Source organism: Pezoporus flaviventris, unplaced genomic scaffold, assembly GCF_033815535.1.
Source record: "Pezoporus flaviventris isolate CSIRO_AGI_PZ_B2104156 unplaced genomic scaffold, CSIRO_AGI_Pfla_v1 ptg000031l, whole genome shotgun sequence".
NCBI lineage: Eukaryota > Metazoa > Chordata > Aves > Psittaciformes > Psittacidae > Pezoporus > Pezoporus flaviventris.
This window is the reverse complement of record NW_026892579.1, coordinates 29,646,248-29,674,084: the sequence shown is the minus strand read 5'-3', so window position 1 is coordinate 29,674,084 and position 27,837 is coordinate 29,646,248. Positions and strand designations below refer to the sequence as shown.

Below are 27,837 nucleotides of genomic sequence, written 5' to 3'. Positions count from 1 at the left end.
GGCTAGCAACCATCAATGCTGGGAGAGCTAAAGATATGACATGCTGGCATGAAACTGGTATTGCCTCAGCAAAAGGCTTTGCATGAAGTACTCTGATGAATAAAGAGAGTAGGAACTGTGTGAGGAAAATGTCTTTAAGAAGAGAGACATGAGCCGAGGAAGGTACTTAGGGAGTATGCAACCAGAAGCCACAGGGGGACAGAGAATTCAAAGAGACTGGTTGAACAAGTGCCTCAGAGCAACAAGATAACTGACCAGGTGAGGCTGGGATGGGTCGTGCAAGGCTGTGGCATGGAGGATATAAGGACTGACAAAGCAAGAGGAGAAAGGATAAGGCCATCAGAGGAGTGAGGAGTGGGAAGAATAATGGAGCCAGCGGTGGGGCAGAGGCAGGTCAGGAGCAGGCTGGAGGAGACAGCAGACAGAGCCACGCTTGGGATGAATAAGCACACAAAAGCACATCCCCCTCAGGAGCTTGGTAGGAAATGGAAATTTCACTCCAACTCTGGCCATTAGCTGAGAGTTCCTCTAGAATAGAATACCTCTTCCTCTGTGGTACTGAGTCATATGGAGGAATACAGATAGCGTCACTGAAATGTAATAGCAGAATTTTCTGTCTTGTAGTTCTAGTGTCAAAAACTGATAAGCCACACAATGGAGCTTTGTTTTAAAGTTTACTTTTTTTTTAAACAACACTAGGAAATTAAACACAAAGTTCTTGTTAAAATGCTTTCCTTAAGGTTGCAAAGTAAAGCACTAAAACGTTACCAAAGCCAAGATTCAAGGTTCACTGTGCAACCTTAGTTCAGCCTGTTTGTTTGTACATCATCATGCAGCCATAATGATAATATTGTATACTATTACATCCCCAGTATTTTGCTTTCATTTAGTGCAAATGCTAAGTGATACTCACTCTGTAAACAGTTGTTCAGCATTTTGTTTTGTCATCCTTTGTCATCACTTTGTGTTCAATGGGCAGCTCCAGAACTTAATTTACTTCATGCTATTTAAATGCTGGTGTGAAGAACAAATTACTGTTTCACAGGCTGGTTTGTGGTGCTTATTACTACAGTAGTATCTGACTGTTTCACAAATACTAATGATCTTTCCCATTACACAGGGTGCAAACTGAAACCAGGAAGTCAATTTTGTAACCTAGGTCAAATTGAGATGTCAGGGATCCAATTTTATGAGTTATTGGAATTGCATATCAGTACTTCTCAGACCACAGCACACAAGGAGCTCAGTGGTGAGTAGCAGCTTGAGAACTTTTATAAACCCAACTACATGCTTTGAGTCAGGAACTTAGAAACAGGAATACAAAAATGTTTTAAGCCAGTTGTTCAGCACATTCACAGTGGCCTTGTGCGCATCCTTCAATCTGCAAGGCAGCACTCACTGCTTTTTAAAGAAATGAGAGATCCTCTCCCTGCAATCTTGTTTTATTCATTTACAGGCTTTACAACTTCTGCAGCAGAACTCCTACACATCAGAGTCATCCTAAGAGCACTTCCATCCTATGATGAATACAGAGTACATCCTGTGAAAAACCCGCACGCTACCATACAGTTAAATTCTGTATGACAGCGCATTTGCATAATTGACTGAATTAAAGCCGCACCTGTAACCTCAATTCCAGAGCTTCCTTACATTTGAATACTTGCCTTTGCCAAACTATTCTTTTAACATAACACCCATGTATAGCATTATCTATAAATACAAATGGATAAGGGAGTCCCTTGCTATATAAATATGTACTGTTTACGTGCCACAGTAGGATGTGACACAATACAAATCTGAAGAGTGACTCCTGTGGCAGTGAAGGAAAAGGAAACATCTGCATTTAGATTCTATAATTACTATGCATCTGTGAGACAATTACTGGTCATTTTAAGTTCAGCAAACACCACCACTGTAACAAAATCAGAGCTGATTAATATTTGTTTTTACTCTGCCTTCAACTGCCATACAGAATTACTATTTATGATCACTTGCATAAAATATGTTTTCATGCTAGCACAGTTTGGCTGCTTGGGTTTATGTTATTACTTCCTAAGAAGGGTCACTGGGATTTAAAAAGGAAAAATTCCAAACAGCTAAAAATAATTTCCCAGTGACGCTGCACTGCATACATGTAATATTATTTTACAATGAACACAAAACCCCAGTTAATGCAAATCATGCCAAAATAACAGTGGGAAAAAAAGCTATTAGACATTTTTCAAGCCAGGGCTTTACAACTCTATTTTTCTGATATAACAGTTGAGGAATATTCAATTCTAATTTAGTAGCAACTTAGCTTCAGCTCCAAGGACCAAGGGTGCACTTTGACTCTCTTTCAACACTTTAGATCAAACATAGCCAGGCCGGTTTAAGCTCTCATCCTATTTTCAGTAAATAAGCACTTCCCACAGGAATAAAAACTGATACAGACAAAAATTGTATGGAATCAGCTTACCTATCAAGACAAAACCTATGTTAGAGGGCTTTGCCTGCAAGTGTAGGATGCTTTGAAACTGTGTATAGAAAATGCTATTTTCAACCACACAAGCGTAAACCTAAGTAAATATACTCAAAACAAGCATAATCTGACAAAACAGGGCACAATTAATTCAGATTACCTTAATTCTCCAAATAAGAGCTAGCAGTGAAGTCAGTTAAGGTGCTCTGTATGGGGAGTTGCACTGTTACTGCTATGCTTATCTCTATGTATTTTTACATAGATGTGTCATCAGTAATTATTTGCACTACTGCAAATAACTGTTTCTTTTGCGCTATGCTAAATAGCTGTAGTAACTCATCCACAGGAAAAAAAAAATCGCTAAAAAGACAATTTAAAATTCCATATCTAATTCTTTAAATGTTACCATTATGTTTTAACAAACAGCGGGTTTAAAGTTGTAAATACATCTGTAGTGCAACTCATGGCAATACACCTTTAAGAAATCCCTTCAAAAGTCTAAACTGCCTGGGAGGAGCTGGGCAGGAGGAGTGGAAGAAACTGGCAATTGCTACAGTGCAATAGATGAGCTGCAGGGTGGAGAGGGAAAAGCAGCCCTGAGGAAATGAGGAGCAGGCAGCAAGGGAGGAGGTCACAGAAGCTCACAGAGCAGTGGGAAAATGAAGTCTTTGTGCACAACTGTTTGTGAAGAATTTATCAGGGAGGAGTTATTTGCTATCAGAAAAGTAATTAAACACAACAGTCCAAGAAAGAGATGTAAACAGTCTCTTGGTAGGTGTGTGTATGCTTGGAAAGAGAAGAGGTACCTTTGAAGTCCACCTAATGACCACTGAAGGCTTTCTCTTTATTTCAAAGATGACTAGATTTAACATTTATAGTCATATCTGCAACTAACCTACACACCTAAAATAGGTTCTGTAAGGTATTTTAAATATTTAACATAGCTAGATGTTTAAATCTTGTTAAAAAACTTTACAAATCAATCACCTAATAAACTCTCTTGAGCTACTCAAAATGCCCATTAAATATCCTTTAGGTCTTTGTCCTGGTTTCAGCTGGGATAGAGTTAATTTTCTTCCCAGTAGCTGGTGCAGTGCTGTGTTTTGGATTTAAGATGAGAATAGTGTTGATAACACACTGATGTTTTAGTTGCTGCTGAGCAGGGCTTACACTTGGTGAAGGACTTTCCAGTTTCTCATGCTGCCCTGCCAGTGAGGAGGCTGGGGGTGTACAAGAAGCTGGGAGGGCATATAGCCAGGACAGCTGATCCCAGCTGACCCAGGGAATATTCCAAACTGTATGATGTTATGCTGAACAGTAAAACTGGGGGGAGTAGGCTGGGGGGCTTGCTGCTCAGGGACAGGCTGGGCATCAGTCAGCGGGTGGTGAGCAATTGCATTGTGCATCACTTGTTTTATATATTCTTTTATTATTATTTTTCTTTTCTGTCCTGTTAAGCTGTCTTTATCTCAAACCATGAGTTTTACCCTTTTTCTGATTCTCTAACCCATCCCACTGCTTGGTGGGGGGGGGGGGAGCTGCCTGCCAGGTTAAACCATAATAGTCTTGAAACAAAAACTGCAGTCCTTTTTTCCCTTTATTGTATTAATTCGTGTGTTCCCTGCATTTCTTCATCATGGCTGTGACCATTCTTCTCTGACAGAGGATGCACACACACCTGTGCGTATGCACATATGCATAGAGTCTGGTAGCTCACAGCTTCATCACACATTTTGAAAATATCAATATTAATAACGTTGTTGAAGGCAAAAAATGATATGATAATATTTCGCCATACTTGCTTCTAAATGTGATTCACAGGAGACTAATCAACACAAGCAGGTGTCTCAAAAGAAAGAAGCTATGAACGCAATCTATGGATTAAGTAGCTAATAGTTAGAATTAACCAAGTCTTGTGCAGGTTGATAACTAATTTTTTTTATGTCACCTGTATTGGGTCCTTCAAATAGCATGTAAAGTACATCATGGCGTTGGAAAACTAGTAAATAACATCAGACTAAGAAGAAATGGAAATTAACAAAATGAAATTGCAATTATTTAAGGAGACATACTAAAAACTCCAGAAAAGCCCCCTAGAACAACTTCATCTGTATGAACAATTTTATTTCTAGTAAGCTAAGTGTCAGCTAATATCCAGACTTCTAGAAATGATTTGGTATCAGGTGTTTAAAGAAAACCTAAGTGGTTTTTCTTGCGCAATTGCTTTTCTCATTAATTTTCAGGCTTAAACGCATAAAAGCAAAAAACTAGGATAGCTGAACAAGACCATGGATAGGACAACTTAGGTTTCACATGCATTAGAAGCTGATAAACTCTGCTTCAAGCTTGCATTGCAAGTTTCACTTCGCCCATGGCAGTGGTCTCAGTGGAACCAAACAAATCAGCTCACATCAGTAGATTTTTTACATGTGTCCTCCCAGACACCTGACCTTCCTTTCTGTTCCCTTGTAGTGACTTGTAGCAATGCTGCAGCCACCCCGAAGGAGCTAAATTGCTTCAGCAAAGGGCAGTCTTTAAATAATTATGAACAGGTTCATTAGGAGACATGGAGGGATACCTACAGAAGCAGTGCTTCTGAAATCACTATTTGTCAGTTTATTCTTTGTAGATTACTTCAGAGATGCATTTTTTGTTTTTTACACTACTCAGTACATAATCATCTCAAAATATGCTGTCACTGCAGTGCTGGGGCAAAATAGACCAGTAAGTTTGGATGTGCGAAGTACAAGGCTTTTGAGTAGAAACAGGGATTCCACATTGCAAAGTGAAGGAACAAGGTATATTTATGCCCCAATCTCTGTAATCTCATCTGCTGCATGTCTTACAGTGATCCTGTTAAGACAAACCCAAGTGCAAATTTTGGTACTGCAACTCATGATTTGAAATAATTCTCTGTGGCTGCATAATTCAGGCAATCTAGGAGCCCTTCAAACTGGTTAACAATTGAGATGTCAAAAGACACTGCTCTGACAGCATCTCTTTTCATCTCTGTATTTAGACATACAGGTGAAATTATAGTCTGGTAGAACTGTATGTCTGACTGACCCCACAGCTCAGGAGACAGATATGTTTACATAAACTCAAAGCCATCTCTTGGTTCCAGGACAGCACAGGAAAGAAACCTGTTAATAACACACAGAGTTTTATAGTTTTGCTTCAGAGCAGACCACTATTTAAAATACAGATAATATCTGCAAAATGCTTGTAAACAAAACCACCAGTTTAAAATTTGCCCTGGAGAAGTACTGCTAGGCAGCAGCAAGCTCACACTAGGAGACTTTTGCACATCCTTTCACACCTTTGGGAAATTTAACTACCCATACAGAATCAGCTACCTGACTGTTGAAAGGAGTGGTACATAACACTCCTTTGACTTGCATGAAGTCATGCTAAGTTAAAGAACACAGTTCTGTTTCTCCTCAAGAGCTCTCCACTGTGTTCAAAAATTCAAAGCACACTTCTATACTCTCTTTGCAGTGAAGCTTATGTAAAGCTGTCAACCTTTAGAGAATGTCAGCACAAATAATACAGCCACCAATAACAGGGTGACCTACAGGGTGCAAGATATAACAATATGCCATAAAAGGGGTAAGTTACACACCATTATGTTGATGTTGCACTGCAGTATGGTGAATAAAATAAGGTGAAAATAGCTATGTACCTGTTACCTGTCTGGTAAGGACCAGTATTAGGACGAAATGTATCTAATGTCCTCATTTATGACCTAGAAGGTGTAAAGCAATAATAAAATTTTCAGAGAAAACTGATGTTCTATTTCCGCAAACATCTGCTCATGTAGATTTTCAAGTAGAGCAATTATTGTGTTCAGAAGGATTACTCCAATGCACACAATTGCACTTAATTTAAATCTGACAAGATCAGGGACAATACTGGAAAGATCTCAGGTTGCTATGCAGGAAGTGAGAAATAATCCAAGCAGATGCAGATAATTATAGCCATGGCTAGGAAACTGCAAAACAAGATTTAGACACCACAAAATCAGCCAAATACAAATAAACTAAATTAGCAGGAATAAGAAAGTCTAGACATCCAGTAAGACTTTTAATGAGATATCTGAAATGTCTTTGAGTATGTAGCTTGTACAGCAACAAAATAGGCTAACATATTTTCAGAGTGATTTCTCAATTTCCTGGAGCAAAGAAAACCCTTTCCATAAGGCTGGTTTATAGTTACTTTGGAAATACTGTTCTCTCTTGTCAGAAAATAGGGACAAAGAAGCACAAGTAGGAAAAAAGCAACAAGAATGATCAGAGGAGGACTGTTTTATGAGGAGAAATTAAGTCTCCTAGTTAGCAGATATGATACATATTTTTTTCATGTGATGACTAAGCAGGACATGGCCATAGCTGCCTACAGATATTTCCATAGTGTAAACATCAAGACAACAGATGATTTATTTGAAGTGGTTCAAATGGGCAGAGTTAGGAATAACAGGAAAAAATAATGGAAAGAAATTATGCAGCTTAACGAACATTTCTAGCACTGAATCATAAAACTGAACAAAGATAGAGGCCAAAAGCCTCTCATCTTTGAGACATTGGGACTACATGGAATGAAGTTGCAACAAGCTGCAGGATGGATGACACTGTGACTGTGTGGAGCTTCACAAAGCTGCAGTCATTTGTCATGGCATAAGTCTTATTCACCCTGTCACCACGGCATTAATAATATATTCAGAATAACTTACAATGTCCATGAGAAATGAATTGGTGACTTATGTTTTCTGTAATCTAAGACAGATAATGATTTATTCTTTTTTTGTGGAAATGTGAGTTCATTGAGGCTGTAGAATAAAAAGCTATCAAAAGAACCTTATCTGGTTGCATAAAAGATAAACTGCCAAAAGATAATGACATAATGGCAACAGCACTTGGACAAGTTTTCTCTGAATCAGGGATTTATTGTTGTTTTAGTGTTAGGTCTTGTCAGACACAGCATAGACCCATGAAATTACAGGAAAGTGAAGTTATGTAGTAACACTGCACATGTTCTATTCTTATACTTTTTTTTCTTTGCTGGTCCTGAAGTCCCTGACATGTTACTGACTTTTGGGAAAAGCAGGGTTTTCTTAGCTTCACTAATCCATTCTTCAATGCCTGTTTTGCTGTTTACACCATTTCCACAGGTTTAGCTCTTCAGCTCAGCACCACTGATGCTCTTTTGCCCATGTTAGTAAAAAGTGGCAGTTGGTAATAGCCTCAGCAATTACAGGCAGGCTTACGTTCAGCATAGGCTTACCATGGAAAAAAGTTAAGAATGATCAAACAAAAAAGGGAATCCAAAAAACAAGAATGGGATAGAAAGGCATAGAGGAAATGATGGAAGAGATGAAGGAAGGACAACAAAGGGGGAAGAGAACCAGAAGCAAGTGATGAATAGTGGACAGCCTGGTGAAAGGAGACCTAGTAAGAATAACAGAGTTAGACAAAGTAGTCTAAGAGAGCAAGATAGGATGGGAGTGAAAGAGAGATGGTTGATAAGAAAGGAAGAACAGATCCTTTAAAAATAGCAGAAGAGAAATCCACCAGAGGAAATTAAACCATAAACAGCATAAACATAAGCAGAGTAAAATAAAAACTAAGTAGAAGCATGAGAGAACAGAGGAAATTGCAGCATGGTGAAGTGAAAGCAGAGAAACAAAATGTGTCTGCTAAAAGGTAAAAATTCTGGCAGTTGTTGGCAGCTCTTTCTTTGCACAAGTGTTTTGCTCTCTCAGGCACACATTTCCATTAGGGAATGCTCTTTCTCAAACCAGCTCCAGCGCTCACTGATAATTCTTGGTGTTAACTGATACAAATCTAGGAAGGTTCAGTCAGGTTGGAGCAACCTCAAGATAGTCTTTTTTAGGGTATGCTCAGTCGTTACATTTTTATTAATACTGGCTTAATAGAAGTAGTTCAAGCTCCTCAACATTGGCACAGATAAGTTAGTCAGCAAATATATCAAAGCAATGAGCTTTCTAAAAGGAGCAATGAGCTCTCTAAAAGGAGAAATGCAGTGTATCTGCAGGAAGGATCCTTACACACATTTACGTTATGAACTGTTTCAATGAATTGTCATATTTCCTCACTAAAAGTAGGTTATCAATATTAAAAGAACAGACCAAGCTGTGTGGTTCGGTTGATACACTGAAGGGAAGGAATGGCATCCAGAGGGACCTCGACACGCTTGTGAGGTGGGCTGATGCCAACCTCATGAAGTTTAACCATGCCAAGTGCAAGGTCCTACACCTGGGTCGGAGCAATCCCAGGCACAGCTACAGGTTGGGCAGAGAAGAGATTCAGAGCAGCCCTGCAGAGAAGGAGTTGGGGGTGTTGGTTGATGAGAAAATGAACATGGGCTGGCAGTGTGCACTTGCAGCCCAGAAAGCCAACTGAATCCTGGGCTGCATCAAAAGGAGCGTGACCAGCAGGTCGAAGGAGGTGATCCTGCCCCTCTACTCTGCTCTTGTGAGACCTCACCTGGAGTACTGTGTGATGGAACACCTTATCCTTGGTGCCATCTTAAGGCATATCAAGGATAAGAAGGTTATGAGGGGCAGTCAACATGGCTTCACCAGGGGGAAATCATGTTTGACCAATATCTTAGCCTTTTATGAGGAAATAACACGGTGGATGGATGATGGCAGAGCGGTGGATGTGGTCTACCTTGACTTCAGCAAAGCATTTGACACAGTCTCCCACAGCATCCTCACGGCTAAAATGAGGAAGTGTGGACTGGATGATCAGGTAGTGAGGTGGACTGTGAACTGGCTGAAGGAGAGAAGCCAGAGAGTTGTAGTCTATGGGGCTGAGTCTAGTTGGAGGCCTGTAACTAGTGGAGTGCCTCAAGGGTCAGTACTGGGACCAGTATTATTTAATATATTCATCAATGATTTAGATGAGGGAATTGAGTGTACTATCAGCAAGTTTGCTGATGACACTAAGCTGGGAGGAGTGGCTGACATGCCAGAAGGCTGTGCAGCCATCCAGCGAGACCTGGACAGGCTGGAGAGTTGGGCAGGGAATAACTTGATGAAATATAACAAGGGAAAGTGTAGAGTCCTGCATCTGGGCAGGAACAACCCCAGGTTCCAGTATAGGTTGGGGAACGACCTGTTAGAGAGCAGTGTAGGGGAGAGGGACCTGGGGGTCCTAGTGGACGACAGGATGACCATGAGCCAACACTGTGCCCTTGTGGCTAAGAAGGCCAATGGCATCCTGGGGTGTATTAGAAGGGGGGTGGTTAGTAGGTCGTGAGAGGTCCTCCTTCCCCTCTACTCTGCCCTGGTGAGACCGCATCTGGAGTATTGTGTCTAGTTCTGGGCCCCTCAGTTCAAGAAGGACAGGGAGCTGCTGGAGAGAGTCCAGCGCAGGGCAACGAAGATGATTAAGGGAGTGGAGCATCTCCCTTATGAGGAAAGACTGAGGGAGCTGGGTCTCTATAGTTTGGAGAAGAGGAGACTGAGGGGTGACCTTATAAGTGTCTATAAATATATAAAGGGGGAGTGTCACGAGGATGGAGCCAGGCTCTACTCAGTGGCAAACAATGATAGGACAAGGGGTAATGGGTACAAACTGGAACACAAGAGGTTCCACTTAAACTTGAGAAGAAACTTCTTCTCAGTGAGGGTGACAGAACACTGGAACAGGCTGCCCAGGGAGGTTGTGGAGTCTCCTTCCCTGGAGACATTCAAAACCTGCCTGGACGCATTCCTGTGTAACATTATCTAGGTGTTCCTGCTCCGGCAGGGGGATTGGACTAGATGATCTTTCGAGGTCCCTTCCAATCTCTAACATACTGTGATACTGTGATACTGTGCAGTTCTGGTGTCCTCAACATAAAAAGGACATGGAACTGTTGGAACAAGTCCAGAGAAGGGCCACGAGGATGATCAGGGGACTGGAGCACCTCTCGGATGAAGATAGGCTGAGGAAGTTGGGGCTGTTCATCCTGGAGAAGAGAAGGCTGCGTGGAGACCTCATAGCAGCCTTCCAGTATCTGAAGGGGGCCTACAGGGATGCTGGGGAGGGACTCTTCATTAGAGACTGTAGTGATAGGACAAGGGGTAATGGGTTAAAACTTAAACAGGGGAAGTTTAGGTTGGATATAAGAAGGAAATTCTTCCCTGTTAGGATGGTGAGGCACTGGAATAGGTTGTCCAGGGAGGTTGTGATGCTCCATCCCTGGCAGTGTTCAAGACCAGGCTGGACGAGGCCTTGGGTGATATGATTTAGTGTAAGGTGTCCCTGCCCACGGCAGGGGGGTTGGAACTAGATGATCTTAAGGTCCTTTCCAACCCTAACTATTCTATGATTCTATGATTCTATGTGTCGATCAAGCTGAGGAGCAAAGAATGATGAGACTTGATACAAGCTTTGTTAAGCAGAAAGATCATAAATACTGTATAAAGTAGAAGAGACCTCAAAATTGTATCTAGTAATGAGTTTTAATATCAATTTGGTTCAGTACATAGAATATCTGATAAATCTGAGTGAGGAATTTCAGTAACATGCACATGTTCTATAAAAACCTGTTAAGTCACGTCCCTATAAGACTATCAGGTTAAATATTCAATATTCTTATAGGAATATTGAATAAAGACTGAATAGTAGACAAAAACCAAAATTCAAAAACCCTTCTTCAGAACTAGATTATTTTTAGAGTTATGCGTCAGCATTAAATACAGACTAACAAATTTATAGATTCACTGAACATGAGAACTGAAAAGTTTTATAAATTGAGGAAGAGAATATGGATGGCCAAAAAGTTAGAATTATATTACATGCCTCTATTATACTCTTTGAGTGCTGTTTATCCCTCAGGGTAGAATACTTACAGGTTTTCGAGTCGGGGTAACTTGAACAGAATGATAAAATTCTGGCTGAACTCGGCTGCTTTTCTTGATTTTTCTTTTTCTTACAGAAGTTTCCTGCTCACTTAGGTGATGAGCTTCCACTATGGGTTGTGTTTCCTCAAGGCGAGGTGCTACACGTCTTCTAGCATGACGAGGACTTGACCTAAAGCCCTGTAACAGAAAAAGCAATCATTGTGTTTAACATCTCCCAGAATGAAGCTGTGTAACAACAGAAAAATCACATAGGATGGTAATAACAACTTAAGTTACAAGCATGCTCATCCTAAATTTATATACTATCTATACAAACTGCATGTAACAATAAAGAGATGTTGCCAAGTGCCATTAATATCACATTTGTTTTCTGTTTCTCAATTATATGTGTTATTGACACAGATAGTAAGAGTAACTCGTTTGCTTTTCTTTATAAACTCATGCTTTTAGTTATTTATTACTAAACAGTTCTAATTAAAAATTTATAATTAAAATTTTCCAGGTTAATTCTTGGCCTCAAGAGAAATTGTTTTAGGGAGCATGAGCTGGAAAAGGTGCATTTTTTCCTGAGAATGAAACCAGAGAAAAATTGGTAGCTGGCAACACTTAATGATGACTAATGGTTCTTGTTAAGAGTTCTAATGCTGCTAGATATGAAGGGAGACTTTACCATTTGGAATAAATAATTAAGACAGAATGCTGCCCTTCTCTGCCATCTGAGATATACATGTATATTTGGCCAAATTAATAAACTCAGGAAAAGCTGCCCTTCACAAACGCTTTTTAGAGGCTTGCAGTGAAAGTCTCATAATCCAGAATGTCTCATAGCCCTACAGAATTTAATTCCTTTAATGGCAACATGTATAATGCTAGCCTGCTATTGCTACCTGCAGAGCATTTACAAGGAGCATTCTCTCATTTCACTGAGTCCCCCTCATGAGCGTGCACCAGCCTGCCATGCGTCATTTGTACGGGATAAAATGTTAGCTGATATCAAATTTGGCCAGGTTGTAAATAAGAACTTCATTCACTTAGTCACATTAGCCTTCAGAATAAGTGAGCCAAATCTATGTCCTTCATGACAGTCTGCAGTTTAAGGACTCTACTCCCTTTCAAAAGCAAGAATAGATGCAACAATTCCTAATTTTCTACCTTCTTTTATTTTTCTAATAAAATCATAGAATCATAGAATAGTTAGGGTTGGAAAGGACCTTAAGATCATCTAGTTCCAACCCCCCTGCCATGGGCAGGGACACCACACATTAAACCCTCTCACCCAAGTCTCCATCCAACCTGGCTTTGAACACTGCCATATGTCTGCTGAAGTCCTTATGCCACAAACCCAGCACCCAGAAATGGCTCATCCATATAAAGAAGCAAGCTTCTACCAGGGGAGATTTTAGCTAAAACTGCAGAAATGTATGCTATGAATCTAAATACCCTGAGTTCTTGCCAGCTCAAAACTAGTGGGAGCAATACATTTCCATATAAACCTGCTGTTCTTTTTTCACCCTACTCTTAGCTTTTGTTTTTTTGTGTGTTTTCTTTTGGCTTTTTTTTGTTTTGTTTTAATTGGGAAATCAGCAGAAAAAGGTTATGCTAAAATGTTGTTACATTGGTAAATTGAAGCAATCAAAATTCAGATGTATGGCTCTGACTAAACTGGATTTACTCCTGTAACGTTCATGAAACTGCAAGGGGAGAGAATGCAGTCTGTTCTGGACACTCTGAGAGACATGCAGCTATTTTCATTATTTAAAGGTGTGCTCCATTAAGTAAACAGACTCCTAAAGAGCCAAAACACACAAACATGTATTTACATACACATGCTAATAATTACTACAGATAGACATTTGCATGCAACAGATGATGTGAAAAGGTTGAAGTGCAAAGGTGAAGTAACTTTCAGGTAACAACCTTCTACTCCTGAACACTGGATAGGAGGGACAGTAATAGAGCCCAACTCTGCTTAGTCCACCTGGGGAGTTCATGTACGTGGCGCATCACGGCTACAAAATACATAGGATGGAAAGATACGGCCAAAAGTTCCTGAACCCTTTTGTCTCATGCCTCCTATTCTACTGAAGCAATAGTCATTCAGACTACAGGTATGGCCAGACTTCAACTCCCTGTATCTTAATTGAAGCAGGACCTTGTCCGTATCAGCTGACACAAGCAGCATAATGGAAGCCACTGAAGCCAGCAGACCTGCGCGGGTTTAGGAAGACCTCTAAACATTCAGAGATGTAACTCTGTGAGACAGATACTCTGCCACACTATTGCAATGGGAAAACTTATTGCCACATTTTCTTTCTACACTGTGAAATCCTAACACATGCTTAAAACGTATCATTCAACATGATACTAGGCCTATTCAGGATGACGGGAAAAATTCAACACGGAGAGCCTGCTATTACAGAGCTTACTTCTTGTGGGAATTTTCTTTCACAAAAAATATTAGTGTGCATCTGGGATTATTCCATAGTAAAAGAAGATATTCTTTAGGAGACCAAAATACCCAGCAAATCTATTCCGAGTTCAGAATTCAGAAGTGATTTCTACACATCAAATTCATTATGATTCATTTACAGATGATGGCTACTGGCTGAAGCCTGGATATATATCCTGTGCTGCAGCTGCTCCCTCACCATACTCCCATCCCCATTAGCTGGATAAAACATTTTGGGAAAGCATGTTTATGTAACAGAAGAATTTGGTAGAAGCTAAGCAGCTCTAAAAGTGCTTAGAAATGCATGCCAAATAGGGATTCAAGTATGTGGGTCTGTCTCACTGAGTAACTGCACCTCAAAATACTTGAAGGTTTACTGATTATTACGTTTCAATATGAAAAAGTCACAACTTCCAGAAAAAGTCTCTTTATACACAGTGCTTCTCCTTTGTAGTTTATATATTTTTTCACTTTTGTTGTTTATTAATAGCAAGAAAATGGGATCTTTATCTCTTTAAGAGCTCATCTGCTTCTGTTTGCTGAAGCTTATTCTTCACTTGAAGTCATAATCTGCCCACAGTATCACAAATGGTTGCTCTTGGGAGGATTATAATGCAATAAAGGCAGAGGATCATGATTTCAGGTGGAAAATTAATTCCATATCAACAAAGATGTTACAAGGGCAGAGTCCTGAGACCAAAACCCAAAATGCTTACTCATCCCTGCAGTAAGACTTTGCCAGAGCAAAAACCTAAATCTGGAAAATGTCACAATTTGGTAATCAAACATTTGGTAGTCAAAAGCTGCTGCTTCTGCCCTCAGTGCAAAACTAGAATGACCAGCAGTGCCTTCTCAACAATGGAATGAATAGATGCTTCTTGTGTCAGCTGTGTTATTTATCCTGCATTTGAACCCAAAATTGAAAACTTACCAGATTAATACAGCAATCAAAAATTTTTAAAAGGCAAAAATTGCACAAATATCTGCTTTAGAGGTTAAATCAATGCACAAAGAGCAGAAAACTATTACAAAATACTCAGGGAGGCACAGTACACCACCTGAGACCAAATCACTGAGAAAACACTAGAGATTTTTGAATCACACAAGCAACTCAGTGAGGTTGCTCTAACACTGTTAAGCAATCTGTAGTTTCCAGTATCATGTGAATGCTGTGTCACTGGACAATGACAGATCTTTTCTCGTTCTTGGCACTGAGAAGGAGTTGCTCATTCCTAGACCGTACTTTCTGACTCATTTTTATGCCTGTAAAATTCTGAAACAAGGCAAACCAAACAAGACTTCAAATACATATTTTTAGACAATCTGTCTTTGAAATACTAAAATAACTGCATAAATATTTACACTACAAAGTATTTTTCCTTAAAGAAACAACTCGGATGACCACCAGAAGCAGTTTTAGGTATCACAGAGGAAGACGAGGCAAACTGAAACTGGGATTGTCTTCTCTCCCAAAGCATTCATGTGCATCCTTCCAGTTTAGAGTCTGTTTGAATCCACAAATACTGATCTTCCTAGTTATACTCTACAGTCAGCAGGAATAGAGAGGTGTCTCTGGAGGCTAGATCAGGGCCAAAGCCTAGTTCACCTCTCTCAAGGGAGGTTTTCTGCCTGTGGAAGGAGGCTGGGGAGATCACCCTCTTTTAGATTAAATTCATCCTTTTAAGTCTTCTCTGAAAGGTTTTCTTGGGTTTTTTCTCAGGAATTGTGGTAATAAGGAAAGGACCTGTTATGTTTACCCTTAAAGACAAACCAACAGTGAATTTTGCAAAGCCTGGATGCTGCATGCCAGAGCACACAACCAACTGGCTGTGTAAAATGACTTCCACAGTAAGGGGTCTTGTAAAAAAAAATACCTTCTTATCCAGCCAAGTTTGAACTTCACACCTCTGATTCAGTGACTGATTTCTTGTGTCTAGAAACACAGCATGGGATTGCTCTGACTGAAGCTCAGCAGACCACCACTCTCTGGGTTCCTTTTCAAGCCACTGCAGTCAGATGAATCATTCCCTAATGGCATCTATTACTCTCCACTGGCCATAAAGGGGACCCAAGCCAATTACTTCACTTGTAGACATCTATACTGTAAGTATTCAAAATACGACAGGATGTATCAGACCCACGACGACTAGGTTTTGATCTGCCTTCAGTACAATAGTCATCATTCCATGTATATTTATCATCAGATTTCCTCTTATTTTCCTCCTACATGAAATAATTCCAGTCTTTTCCAGTATCTCTTTTTTTTTTTTTTGTCCTTATTCAGACATCACTCTTACTGGACCCCTGTAATTCACCACAGTACTCTTCTAAATGTGTGCTGCTCATTTATATAATAGCAGAACATTTTTTTCTTTCTATTTAAATATTGTCCATCCCAGGTTTTCACTGAATTGCCAAAAGTAATTCAAAAGGCCCTTTCTGGAGACCATATACTTAAATATTAATAAAATGGAGAAACAACTTTTCTCTATAACATACCCCGGCCTTGCACTTATGAACATCATGTGTGTTCATCTGCCCCATTCTTCAGAATTTCTTTAGTATGGTCTGGTATTTGATAACCAAGTACGTCATGATCTGCAGTCCTTGTTATATTTTTGCCTATTCCCATTCCTAGCCCGTTCATTAATACAATAAACAGAATTTTGAAACTTCCTAAAACCTTGTCTGTCATTTACAGACAAGAAAATTTTGGATAATCTGTTGAACCTTTTTCTTTCACGGTCTTAGTTTTTATGTATTTCTTCCTAATTTTTTGACTGATACTTTAGTAGCACCATATGAACACATCTTTGCTATCCCATGTGTGCATTATTGCTTTAGTGACATGAGTCTTTGACTCCTCCATTCTTTCAGTGTATGATTGTATTATTTCACCAGATCCTTTCCTTCTCCATTCTAGTTTCTACTACCCCTACTGCCTTCATCATACATTATTATTTTTATGCTTTGTAAGAAACCATATACATTCTTAATTTTTTCCAGTGTGTTATTTTATGTAGACTATATTGAGTGTCAGAATTCTGATCTTGGAATTCAGCCCTTCCAGCCAGTATGTGTTTTCAGAACCACTAAACACTAACTTCAAGAGAAGTAAGAGTGCATTATCTGATGTCCAGCTGAAGTCAACAGAAATCTTTGCATTAACATCAGTGGACTGGACTGCAGCCCAGTTTGCACTCTGGCAGAACTTCAGCAAACCACAGAAGAAGTGCTAGCTAGCAGTAAGACACAATTCAACACAACTGGAGGAATGACAGCAGAACTCAACTGTGTTTGCAGAGTCTTTACAGATACTTGAGTGAGTCCCATAGATTAAATGCACTTTTGCGGATGCACTAATGAATATTGAAGCCAAAGGGAGCTCAGACAGAATATCCAACTTTGTGTGCTTGGTTTTAAGGTTTTTGGCAGTGGTTGTGTATGCATGAAAGTATATGCAACCTACAACACCTTAGGGCCTGGAAGCATAAGTATGTGTAGTATTGTCGTGGTTTAAACCCAGTCAGGTAACTTGTTCATTCTCAGAATGCTGGATTCTCAGCTGTTTTGCAGACAGGCTGAAATAGTATTAAACCCTATAGTTGAGGTACCTACTTGAACTAGAAAGGCAGGTTCAATTAAGCAACTTTATTGTATCAAATTCCCTTGGCATGCTGAAGGAGAGAAATTTAAGAGCCTTCCTGCTGCACATATAAACATATATATGTGCATCTGTATTGTACAAACAGTTCTAAATTGAAAAGTGACCAAGACTGAATTATTTCCCTTCTTCTCCTATAGTGACTTCCATCCCAAATATCCTTAGCTTACAAAGAAGCAAATAAAACCCCAGAACATTTATTTAATTGCCAGTTCTGCAAGTTCAACCCAAAATCCAGGATTCAACTTCAGTCCTCCAGCTACTTATACATCCTCTTTAATAGTAAAGATTGCTAATTAAAGCTAGGTCTTAGCAGGAAGATTACCTATACTCATACAGCATATTACTTCACAAATGTACAAGGAGGATGCAACAACATCTGCTCTTTCCTGATTCTGTCAAGTCTCAAAACACAGACTGCAACTTTTCCTTTTTTTTTTTTTTTTTTTCTCTTGTTTGTATGGTTCTCTTGGCTTTTTGATTTTGGTGGTTTTTTTTAATCTTACCTAAGGGTTACTCCTAAAAAGATCTGAATCAAGGTTTAAAACATCATATGTAAGATTTTTACATGCAATTTCTCATTCCACTCCCTCATTAACAAGCTTTCACTGATGCTGCTTTGCATGCTGTATGTTTATTTTAGGAGATATTATTCTTATCTTCTAAAACCTAAACTCTAAGCAGTGCTGGAACCATTTCTCAGATACTGAAGCCTGTGACTTGGCATGTGTCGTATTCCAAGATAAGTCCACATGTTCAAAGGGATTAACAGCAATTGGTTTTTATATAACCTGCACAAGATTACTTTTCCAACTGAGTTCAGGAAATACGTCATCAATAACCTGCTTTCCACTTCCTAAGTGGGCCCCCAAGTGAACCTAGGGTTTACATGTGAATTTAGAATACAGTTTTTAAGAACCCATGCTGCATTACACTGCTGGTTTACACAATGTTTGGATTTTCCTATCAAAGCAGGTAGGCTGTAACACTGGAAAAATCTGAGGATGCGTAAGCAAATAGCTGAATAGCGTGTCCAGTCATGCTTCAAGATACCCTTTAAATACTCTTTCCTGTCTAAATCTATAAATCACAGAAGCTGGCCTGTTCTCCAAGCAGTTCTATCGTTCTCTGACAAGAAGGCTTGCAGCCTTCCACAGCTGCCTTGCCTTTGCAATGGCTTGTCCCAGTTCCTTCCACCATTACCTCAGGGCACTGCAAGCCTTCTGTAGAAACTAAACAATTATTTAAGAACAAAAATAAATCCAAGTACTGCTTAATCAGTGGTCTGCAAGGGAAAGTTTAATTTAGAATGCACTAGCACACTCTCCAAGAATGTCCCTATTAAACCCCTGCTTCCTCTTTTCTCCATCTCATCACTTTTCCTCAGCTAGGGCAGTGTACAGTATACATCAAAAATCTGCCATAAGGAATTAACTTTCAATATTAAAAAAAAAATAAGGAGGAGAATAAGAAATAAGTGCGCAGATTGCTAAACCATGCAAGTGTTGCCTGATATCTGGTACAAATAAATTACTCTCCTCTGCGCAGGGTGTTTGTTTGAAGCACAAACTGGTAATACAATTTATGCCACCACAGCGCGTGAAGATCAATCTGCAGTTTGTCAAGCATAAAACAGATACAAAACTGATGAGAGACTTAACAGGCATATATTTAAAAAAAAAGATACCTAGGGTGGAATTCAGATATCTATTAAGATGCCTAGATTCAGATACCAACAATAGATCTGAATGGGTCTCTCCAGAAGCAACTATTCTGAGCTCCTGTTGTAGCCAATGACAGATTTAGTGGATATATTCAGTGAGGCCTGAAGACCCCTTTCAGCTCATCCTGAAGCAGACACCTACACCAGGTCAGCTGAGTAGCTCTACAGACTAAAACTGTAAATGCCTACAGAGAGTTTATAATGCTGTATAAGAGGATGCTGTTTCTGCAAAGTCACTTTCCAGCTCCTGCTGTACTTTACATGCAGGAAGGTAGCGGCACCAGATTAGGTGCCTTGACCTAGTTGTATCATTTTGTTCTCTCTAGAACAAAGGAAGAAAATAAATACAATACCTCAGTTTGCTGTGATTATGTATTTCAGTATAGTTAGCTAGCTATCAATTTAGACAATCATAAATTAAGCCTTATAAGAACTGTGTTTCACTTCCAGTCTGCACTGTTCACACTGCCATCCTGAAGACAAGTGCTAGATTTAAGCAGCTGAGTGGACAGGGGCAATAAGGACATTGGCACAACTTGCAAGAAACGTGTCTTTGCCCAAATGTCAACCACAGTTAGTTTCCATAGCTGATGTAGTGTTTTCACACTTGAGCCGTAACTCATGTTTCATTTCCACTGATGAGTCAGGAACAGGAAACCTCTGACTGTCCTTGATGCAAGACAGTAGGGCACAAGGGAGCACAGCAGGGGCTCAGACACTTTTGATGGCAGAAGTACCCAGATAACAGGTACCCAGACTTGCAGGGAGGGGAGCTAGAAGCACAAGCCATCAGACCAAAACCAAGCCAGCTTTGCTAGCACTAGGTGAAGATCAGCTGTATCAGCTGTGGGCCTGATGACCTGCTTAAGGATCTCTGCCACACAGTCCTGAGCCCTTGCCTGGAGGAGCTGGAGGGGCCCAAACACACCTTCCTTAGAGCCCAAGACCTCCCCAGGCTGCTGAGTACAGGGGGCAGCTGGAGAGGTCACAGCTTTGGATGGTAGCTGCTCACATTTTACATGGCCAGGCCCAATGGGCCCAGCTCAGCTGAATAGGATCCTGCATGGAAACAGCAAGATAACTTCCCTCTGTGCTCTGTGTGGTTCTTCCATAGCACATCAAAACATGCCTCCTTAAAAAAGCCTGGGAGTGGAAGAGAGTGTAGTGTTTCCATGCCCTGGGCAAATGAATGTAACAGCCCAGGAGCAAAAACAGCCCCCAGGGTCATACTACCCTCTTCTTTCATTTAATACCCTCAGCCTAAAGAGCTGAGCAGTTTCTGATGGGGCATCCACAATCTGATCTGTCACCCTAATAATCTAACCACAGCAACTAGAAATCAATGTAGATGGTGACTTTTTCCTGAGTTGTATGTGATTTATGGACCCCTGCATGATCCTTTCTGTCTGTATAAAAACAGTTTCTACAGCAGATGTGGTAATACATGTGCTCACCACAAGTATGACCTAAGCTGTTTTAATTCAGTTTCAACCTGAGGTTAGTTTCATCTAAAACCAGTAGCTAGACATTCTCATTCTGTACATGTGTATAACGTGGCTGCTAACAAATGGATGGCAACAAGGCACACTCCACCTGCATTCCCCCTGAAGTCAGAGTTCTGCTTGCTGGCAAGCAGCTGCTGGCATGCATAAGGAACATGCACTATAACCAGCATACAACCACCAGAGCTGAAACCTCATCTAAACCACACATTTCTAGAGATAACAGTACATACTGAGAATCCTGCATGTGTAAATCCTTAGATGATAGCTAGGAGGTTGTTGACATTAACTGCATTAATGGGAAACTAAATAGGAAGAATAACTTTTATTATGTACTAGATCTATATGCAGTGGTTGTCCCTATCCTGCTAGAGAACTCTGAGGATATGTTCACTTATAATGCAGGTCTCACCATGCAGTCTATCAAGACCTTACTACTGATGTGGACCATGACAGGATGCCAGTACTTTCTCAGTTGACTGATGGAGCCAAGAAGATCCCCTCAGCATTTAAATGCTCTGCAGACTGTGGGAAGCTAGAATACAGATGCAGGCAACCAGCTGGCTATAGAAATATATCAGGCATTTCTACACTACACCATAGTAGAGAGTAAAGGTACCCAAATTAACTCCTCCGGAGTTAGCTCAAATGGTCTTGCTGCAGCAACTGGAGAATTGCCATATATTTTGTGATACAACTGCCAAACAGGCTGTTTCTTAGTATAGAGTGATGCTTGCTAAACTATCTAAAGGCAGCACTGCAGTGAATAAAGCTGACTGACAGTGATGGGCAGACAACATAGAGTAAGCAGAATCTCAGTACCTAGTCTGCCATCTAACAGCTCAGTGTGGTGAACTGTCTAGGCCACGTTACTGGACATGTTAAGAAAAATAGATAGGAGTTGTCCTTCTACAGTGTAAACTGTATTTATAGCTCTGCATTAATTCATAATTGTTTTCATACATTTAAGAAAACAATTTATTTTTGTCTCTTATTTATTCTCCCTTGAACCTGTTCCTTAACTCTTAGACAGTTAATGGAAAAACAGTTTAAACATCCTGGGGGAAAAGCATGTTGAACACAAAGGTAAAATATTTTCAGGCTGATTCAGCTCCACAAAGACAATGAGACAGCCTTTCAATAGGTGAATTAATGTATTTTTCTGGCTAGTCCTGTACATTTCTGTAGCTCCTTGAATGCACTCCCTCCAATCAAACGAGAGACTAGAATTCAGCTTGGAGGGTCTGCAAATTTCTCTTTTCACTGGATCGCTACATATCTGGAGCAGTTTATAAATAACTGCAATGCTCAGGATGAATTATGTTGCAATTCTTCAAAGATTTTTCATTATTTTTTGTAAGATGTCTAGAACTATTTTTAGGCAACTGTCTCACAATCAGCCTCAGAAGGGGGACGATTATGGTAAAGGTATGCTTAGGGATAAATTTATGAACACTTTTTCTGGGCATCAGTTGTTGGCAAAGTCAACATATACATCTACCAGATATTGCTGTTGATAGCTTCACATCCATTGTACCATAATGGATGATTTAGCAAATTCATTGGCTCTTAAAAATTGTCATCAGTCTTGGCTGACCTATTTCACTACCAGCCTTGTCAAAACAATAGACTGAGTATATATATAACTCAGTTAGTGAGTGACTGTTTGGTATACTTAGAGTAAAATATGGAGTCTGCAAAACTGAAATTACCAAATGTTATTCCTTTGCTACAGCTGTGGTTAATACAGCTGCCAGCCCTCCCAGAGAGTCTTTCCACAAAGTGTGAACTCCTGTTTGCCTTACTGGTGTGCCTAGTCCCACCAGACATGCACCTGGGTTACATGAAGTCAGGACTTACAGCGGACTGTAAAACTTCTATGGATTTGCTTCCTAGTAGGTTTATACCTGTAGGTCTCAGTGGAAACATTAACAGGAAACTTGCCCAAAATATATGAGTCAAAAATAAATAAATACAAAAAGATACCATACAAGTCATGGCCACCCACTGACACCAATACCTTCAGTTCCTGAGATCACAGTACTTCTAATTCAGAAGGTAAGATAAAGGAAAACTGAAGGAAAGAATCAGAGGAAAGAATCAGGCTAAAGATGTATAAATCCAGTGATTTTTCCAAATAGTATAAAACCCATCAAGTGTCCCTTCACAATCTCATAAAACCAGTTCAAGATCCTAAATGAGAAACTTCCTTTTCACAAGTTCTTACCTCAAATCCAAAGATTTTGAGAATTATACTATTTGGTTTAATTCCTTCCAGCCTAAGGGCTAAAAGCTTACTTCCTTTTTAATTGAAAGTTAAAAAAAAATCTCACATAATCTGAAGCTTCAATGATAAGGAAAGCTGAAGTTTCGACAATAAGGAAAACTAATTCAGAGAGAAGTGGCAACACAAACAAACTAAGCAATGCCTTTCAATTGTAAGGTACAGAAGACATTGACCTCTTTGTAAAGTGTAAGACGCTAAACACTGAAATACATCAAACCCCAAAGTACTCAGAGAAAATTCCTATACTTGAAAAAAAAACCACAACTCTGCAGAAAGCATGAGAAGTCAGTGAATCACTGATAACATTCACATTTTTGAATATACAAGGAAAAATAATTAACAATAATAATAATACCACCAACAATGGATCATAGTCCCTATTTTGATAAAACTCTTATGAAGTTATGCACTGTTTTCATCAAGCCCAGACATTTCATTCAACAACTGACTCTCAAAATAAAGAGAGACTAGTGCAAACAGCTACATCAAAGTCTGATTTGTCATGTAAGCAATGAATATTGCCATTGGAAATTTACTTGTTTTCTTTTTACAGCCATGGCATATCTAGGTCTCCCTTGGATTAGAAACATTAACTATTCTGGGTGTGATTCCTATGTGACTTCATGGAGTACCTACAGTACCTGGAGGATGGAGAAATCTTAAGAGCAGTTATAGTCCTAATGAACTTAAACAATTGCAATAAAAAAGAATGTATTAAAGAATAGGCCTAACAAACTTCAGATGGTAGTAAATAAATATTAGTGGGGAGATGAAGAGGCTGCTGTACTATCGCAGTAAACTCTCACATCTTCTTGCTGGTACATTTTTCTGTTATGAAGCAACTCTAATAAAGATAGAATTTTACCTACTTCATATTCCTAATGATTCACACAAACTTACCTCTTTTTGAGGCAGGGGGTCAAGCATTTAAGTTCAATCTAAAATACGGAATATCTGCATAGACTTTTGCTATATAATAACGAGGCATGTTTTAGAATCATAGGTTAGGGTTGGAAGGGATCTTAAGATCATCCAATTCCAACCCCCCTGCCATGGGCAGGGACACCTCACACTAAATGATGTCACTCAAGGCCCTGTCCAACCTGGCCTTGAACACTGACAGCGATGGAGCATTCACAACTTCCTTGGGCAACCCATTCCAATGCCTCACCACCCTCACAGCAGAGAACTTCCTCCTTATATCCAACCTAAACTTCCCTGTTTAAGTTTGAACCTGTTACCCCTTGTCCTATCACTTCACTCCCTAATGAAGAGGCCCTCCCCAGCATCCCTATAGGCCCCCTTCAGATACTGGAAAGCTGCTATGAGGTCTCCACGCAGCCTTCTCTTCTCCAGGCTGAACAGCCCCAACTTTCTCAGCCTGTCTTCATACGGGAGGTGCTCCAGCCCCCTGATCATCCTCGTGGCCCTTCTCTGGACTTATTCCAACAGTTCCATGTCCTTTTTATGTTGAGAACACCAGAACTGTACACAGTACTCCAAGTGAGGTCTCCATACTCCAAGTGAGGTCTCTTTTGCACAGACATTCAAAATCAAGACCTTCAAAAATGGACTATTTGTGGATTCAATTCACTGGTGGGATATATATTTCAGAAGAGTTGAAAAGGATCATAAATACATCCTCAAATCTATTTAGTATTTACTCTCCCATAGTATGGGGTCTAATTTTTTTAATGTGGAATTCAGTTCTAAAGGAAAGGAATTAAATAGTCCTCACTGCATATAGACAAAGACAATGTAGGCACGCACCACGAGAGCTGCCACTCTGGCAAAGAATCTCAACATAAATTTGCTACACATCTATTTTTCCAAATATAAGGCTTTCCTGGCAGACAGCCAATCATGCAGGAATTGCCAACCGCTCTGTAGATAGGGCAATTATAATTCTCTGTGCACTGCCTCTAGACCACCTGCATGTTCACGTGTGATCTATGTCAGATTTGAACCCACTCCTATTTACTATCAGCCTATTTTCATTATCTTTTATTATCACTAAGAAATGCCACTTATCACTGCACCTGACAAACTGAGCATAGTAGAAGCTAGCAGATGGACCTTGTGTATAAAACTTGAAGTTGAGATGCTATGCTGTTTGGGAGGGTGGGGAGGGGAGAGAAATGGGGATTATGCAAAGCCTATATGCTTTGCTTTCATGAACGTGTTATTGGAATTGGAAGCGCATAATGTTTTGTGCTGATATAGAATGAGAATGTCTAACTCTGTTTCAGATAATGCTGCGAATATTTTCATGGGTGTATGCCTGCAATTTGTTATTGATCAATTCAGTTAGGTTGATTAAAATAAGGTTTTGCTTGAAAAAGAACTGGAAACTGAGTCATCATTTTCTCTTATAAATTGAAAGTCTATTATCAGATAGTGAAGAGGAAATCAGCTCCACACCACTTACTTAAAAGGGCAGTTTAGACTATTAGCACTGGTGTTAACCTGTCTAAACGAAATGTAGAAAACTATGAGAGAATATAACAGTTCTTACAGGTTTATTCCAGCACATTGCAGTAAATGGAAACTTCTATGAAATATTTTAAATTAGTCTATTTCTAGCTGGGTGATATGCAAATAACCACATGCTGGAGTAATAAAAATAAACTAGTGAATTTGCAAATTTCCCTTTTAAGATTCACCATACAGGACAACATAAATTTTAAAAGGGCACTACAAATCAAACTTCACCTCTGCCTAGTCTCAAGAGTAACATAACTTTATGTGGAAACCAAGTATTTCATATTGGAGGAGCTACATAATGAAAAAAATCTTTTGACTTATGAAGGGACATGTTTGTTTCTTGGTTTTAGTGCAGCCCTGTTCAGTCAGTAACAAAATCAGACTTTGCATGGGTTAAAGATAGGATGCTCCCTAGATCGTCTTCTTTTGGTGACAGTGCATACAAATTTCAAAATAGTAAGGAGTTTAAAGAAAATTGCCAATGTGAACCATGTTACAAAGATGTATTACATGCACGCTACTTCTACTTCTGAAAACGTAGGGAAAATTGGGTAATTTTCTCACCCACAAGCGGGTAAAGAAGAATGCTAATAATCTAACCCAAAAAGTCATTTTTGTGCACAACTCTCTCAAGGCTTCCAGAATAAGAGGCAATACCATGAAGATATGTCTTAAATCAACAGCAGGAAGCCAGGCAAGAGAAATATCTAGACAGGAGCTCTACAAGGCAGCATGGAAACAAAGTAGATACTAGATCAAGTATTATTTTCCATATCTTCCCAGCAATTATCTTCTAATTCAGAATCCCTAGAAAGTGACTGGGTTTCACGTTATACTTTTAGCACTGGCGTCTAAGAGTTCTGATTCCCCTGAACTATGAATACAGTCATGAAATGAGGAGCCTCGTGAGCAGGCTTGTAATCTGGATCCTTCCTGGATCTCCCGCGGCAGCGTCCAAGCTAGGCAGGCAACTTCCCTGACAAACAGCGAGGCGCAGGTGAGGGCTGGAGGCAAAGCGAGCAAGGGGAAGCTCTGCAGGCAAAACCCACTAGCGCTGTATGTATTGACAATGCAGGCTGTAACTGGGCTCGGGGATACTTTTTGGACAGAGGGAGGTCTGGCACGTACAGCAGGCACAGCTCTTTCTGAAGGAGCCAATTGCTTTGGAAATGACAGGAATCAGCAGGCTGGTTAGGGTAATGTGAAGGAAGAGCTCACACTTTGTGTGGGGAAAAATAAACAAGAAATGAAGGAAGACATTATAGATTTCATGCAAAATGAAAAGTTTGCTACATGATTTTATTGACAAAAGAACATGACAACATGTACTCAGGTAAAGAGAACAACTTCTGACCTTGAAATTGCGTGCTAAATAAATTACCTCAGAGCGAAAGTGATGCGTTCTCATGACAGCATCTGGAAGAGAAGCAGAAAGACACACAGGCTCCACCAGCTCCACCTCGGATTTCGCTCTGGCTAATGATTCTGTTTACTCGCTCGCCCTTTGGCGCATATCCTTGGACGGGGTCTGGCTCTCCCGGAGCAGCCGGCAGCTCCGCTCGGCATTTATATTTAATTAATCGAGAAGAAGTTGAGCATAAAGTTCTGCTGCACTTGAGAGCCCAGGGAGGCCTGGGGGGCTTCCCAGCCCCTCGCTTCTCTCTCCGGCCCAGGTTTCGCCAAGGGATGGGTGGAGACAAGGCTGCCGCAGTCCTGGGCTCGGCATGGATATTCTTTACAGCCTTTGCCCGGCTAACCTGAGGCAGAGAGGCCCTCCGCCAGCAGAAACCGCGGGATGGGATGGGATAAGATGGGCCGGGAGCACAGACACAGCACCACCCTACCCCCCACTCTCGGGTACCAGCAGGGTCTCTTACCTCGGCTCCTTGAGCGACCCGAAAAGACGGATTTGATGGGATGCCTTCCTTTCTGCAGCCTGCGATGCCAGCAGCAGAAGAATAAAATCGTGGCGATGGTCCCCAGCAGCAGCAGGAGCAAGAAGAGGGCGCACTGGATGCTGTAGGGTCTCAGCAGGACCAGGAAAGCCGCGGCAATCATGGCTCAAGCGCCCGGCTGCCCCTGTCCGTGCGTGGGTCTGCGACGAGCGGCGAGGGGCCAGGCAGCGCCGGGCAGCCTCTCCCCCCAGCAGCAGGGCGGGCATCGCCGCCGGCACCGCGCTGCTGGAGCTGGCAGCCAGGCGGGGGGCGGCGGCGCGGGGGATGAAGAGATGAAGAAGCGTGAGGTAAAGGAGCGGGATGAAACCCAGGCCGTGACTCAGCAGCAGCAGCCGCGGCCGCGGTGACTGTTGCGGTGGGATTTCCCCTCCGCGCCCGCGCGGCAGCGAGCAGCGCGGCGGGATGAGCGCCCGCGGCACCGGCCGGCCGGGCGGGCGGAG

General features: G+C 40.7%; 1 protein-coding gene across 4 annotated transcripts in view; it reads right to left on the bottom strand.

The window, feature by feature from the left end:
* Positions 1-27,828, bottom strand: part of DST (dystonin) — a 296,486-nt gene extending 268,658 nt beyond the window's left edge. For 2 of the 4 annotated variants that reach the window (XM_061460567.1, XM_061460568.1), the window contains exons 1-3: positions 27,320-27,615; positions 26,797-26,858; positions 11,322-11,510 (exon numbers count right to left, since the gene is read on the bottom strand). In XM_061460567.1, coding sequence (XP_061316551.1) covers positions 11,322-11,510; positions 26,797-26,858; positions 27,320-27,500 — 432 coding nt within the window. In that variant the 5' untranslated portion in view covers positions 27,501-27,615. Of the gene's footprint in view, positions 1-11,321; positions 11,511-26,796; positions 26,859-27,319 lie in introns of all 4 variants that reach the window. The other 2 variants (XM_061460566.1, XM_061460569.1) reach the window with 2 other exon arrangements.
* Between the last annotated feature and the right edge of the window lie 9 nt (positions 27,829-27,837).